The following is a 2,711-nucleotide window of genomic DNA, read 5'->3' as shown; positions in this document are numbered from 1 at the left end:
AGAGCGAAGTGCTCTGTTAGGAACATAAGGATTTTCCTAACTTGGCTTTACATGTAAGAAGGAGGATTTTATATAAGAACTCATTCCGACATGAACACTGTTGAACCCTGCAGGGTCGGTGGTTCTGGAGGGTGCGCAGGAACAGGGTCCTCGACAACTACCCCATGCCCATCGGACACTTCTGGAGGGGTCTGCCAGGGGACATCGATGCTGCTTACGAGAGACATGACGGCAGGTTCGTCTTCTTTAAAGGTGAGCAGGAAGTCTGCATTAACAAACATGTGCTCTGCCGCAATAAAGCAATGTCCTTCTCTATTCAGACGCTCTGCTGCCGCTATCTTGGCATTGCTGTGTCTGTGTCATTTATTCCTGTGCAACTAACAAGGAGGATTTATATGTAATATCAGGATTAGTGATTTGTTTAAATATATAAAAAAAAGCTGATTTATTACGGTGTTTCTGTATCCTTAGATTTTCATATCAACAGTAACAATAACATGTAAATAGACCAGGGACTGTTGGGAGATTATAGAGCATAATGCACGATTATTGAAAAATGTAAAAGCTGTTTCCCCTGCAAAGACCTGCACAAATATATTGGAAAACCAAAAGCCACAAAAGTTTGGTTATTTAAATGTTGAATAGATAAAACATCATTTTTAATGATGTAAGTGAAATAGGATCAGCTGTAACCTCAAGTGTTACTGGATACATGCAGCTCTATCACAGATACGTGTCTAATAAGGAAACTGGAGGATGTTAACTGTAATTAAAGCCAAGAGGCCAATTCTAAACAGAAACAACTGGTAGCTTCTATGGCACCTGAAACAGTGGCGGAAATGGTGATATTAGCAGCTGATGTCACTAGTTACTGAAACAGCCAAACCAAAATGTCTGCTTATACAAAGACGCATTAGCCTAAGCAATGAGTGGGCATGCATGAATAGCTTTTTATTTTGAAAGTCAGAAAAGTTGAGGAAATGTCAGTAGTCTTTACCTTGACTTTGTCATGATTTACTATCTTAACATTTTGACACACATGTTCTTTGTGTACCTTTATAACTTTCTAAAATATTGGAACAGGCCTGTCCTTAGAATCATCATTTATTTCTTGTTTTCAAATAACTGAGATGCTGTTTCTGCTTAAATGTAATTAAGAAAAGTGTTAAAACTTCTAAATCTGCGGTATAGCGAAACCTTTTAAAGCCTATCCTGACATTATCTATATTAACAATAAAACTCCAAGTCCAGATCTCTAGAGGAACTGTCCTGCATTTTCAGGATGGGTCCTTCCTCCAACACACCCGACCCACATGGCTCAAACTCTGCCACAGCAGGTCATGTTCAGCAGAGCCCCAATCAGAAGCTGCTCCTGTTATCCATCTCCGTTGGGAACAGGGCACTTGAGTCAGAATCCCATTAAATAGACTCTGACTTACAGAGTCCTGGTAATGATGGCACTATATCCATAACCTGCACAGTAAGATTAAGCTTGGCCATTTAGGGCTTTATATGTGAGCTGGAGGATTTTAAATTCTATTCTGGATTTAACAGCAAACCAATGAAGAGAAGCCAGGAGGATATGATCTTTATTTTCAGTTTTCATCAGAACTCTGGCTGCAGCATGTTGGATCAGCTGAATGCTTGTGGACTTACAATTACGATAGGAATTACAATAGTCCAGCCTTGAAGTAACAAATGCATGGACTAGTTCATTTGCATTTCAGATGCATTCTGAGACTGTAGCTCTGACTTGTTTTACTCAGTCTGTAGGAGAGCTGCATTCAACATGTAGAGTAGAAATATTTCTCAATGTGCCACCCCCTTTATACTGGGAGTCAGCCTTTTGTTCTGGTTGACTCTGGTGAGCTCCAGGCTTCGGAGCAGCAGCTGATAATGAGGAGAATGATGTCATTGGCAAGCCTCAGCAAGACAGTTGGCTTCAGGCCATTAGCAGATGAAGGGCCAGATGAGGGGAGAAGGAGGTGGGTTGAGAGGCGATTCATGGCTCTATACATAGAGCCTGTTCCTCAACTACATCAGATCGTTTAGTGTTTCTCTACTTTGCTGCCTCTTATGTTTCTGTTTATGTGAAATGGGCCATGAATTATGTAAATTTCAATTGCTGCCCTAAATCTAGTGATGACTTGAAAGGCAAACATTTTACTGGATTTGAGAAAACATTTTCCATCCATTGCATTGAAATTAATCATCAGTTATGTCAGTTGTATTGTCAATCTTATTTTGCCGTTTGACACCATTTTGGGTTGCAATACCTGCGGGGCAAACTTCATTTTTTTATTGAGGTCAGTGAAAACATATGTGGAGGTGTCTGACATTGTGACTGTGAATCACATACAGGTTTGCTGGTGAAGAATCTCAGTCATCCAGGTCATAGTCATTCCTAAAAAAGTAAAAAAAAAAAAAAAAAGCAATCCACTGGACTTGGTTTCCAAATTTAAAGACGCTTCGCTTTAGCCTGGGTGCCATTCCGAACTTAGTCCCGCCCACAACGTTTGAGGTCGGGAAGTTCGGTCTGGCATTGCTTAATAGTAGCGCGAGTATGCTCGCACAATAGAGACTGACACGGGAGTGGATTTTCACTCCTGTCCTGTCCCACTCCCACAGAAAAAAATTATGTCCCGTCCCGATCCCGGGCCAGAATAGAAATCTAAATCCTGTCCCGTCCCACTCCTGGTGAAATTACTCCC

The 2,711-nt window shown here is 41.1% G+C and overlaps 1 protein-coding gene across 1 annotated transcript in view; it reads left to right on the top strand.

Annotated features, from left to right (window-relative positions):
• The window catches only part of mmp15 (matrix metallopeptidase 15), a 60,957-nt gene that overhangs the window by 51,306 nt on the left and 6,940 nt on the right, over window positions 1-2,711 (top strand). The window contains exon 7 of the mRNA XM_015403561.1: window positions 114-252. Within this exon, the coding sequence (XP_015259047.1) occupies window positions 114-252 (139 nt within the window). The remainder of the gene's footprint in view (window positions 1-113; window positions 253-2,711) is intronic.

This window comes from Cyprinodon variegatus, unplaced genomic scaffold (assembly GCF_000732505.1).
Source record: "Cyprinodon variegatus isolate N-32 unplaced genomic scaffold, C_variegatus-1.0 Scaffold1521, whole genome shotgun sequence".
NCBI classification, from domain to species: Eukaryota; Metazoa; Chordata; class Actinopteri; order Cyprinodontiformes; family Cyprinodontidae; genus Cyprinodon; species Cyprinodon variegatus.
The sequence above is the reverse complement of the archived record's forward strand: the minus strand, read 5'-3'. Positions and strand labels throughout refer to the sequence as shown.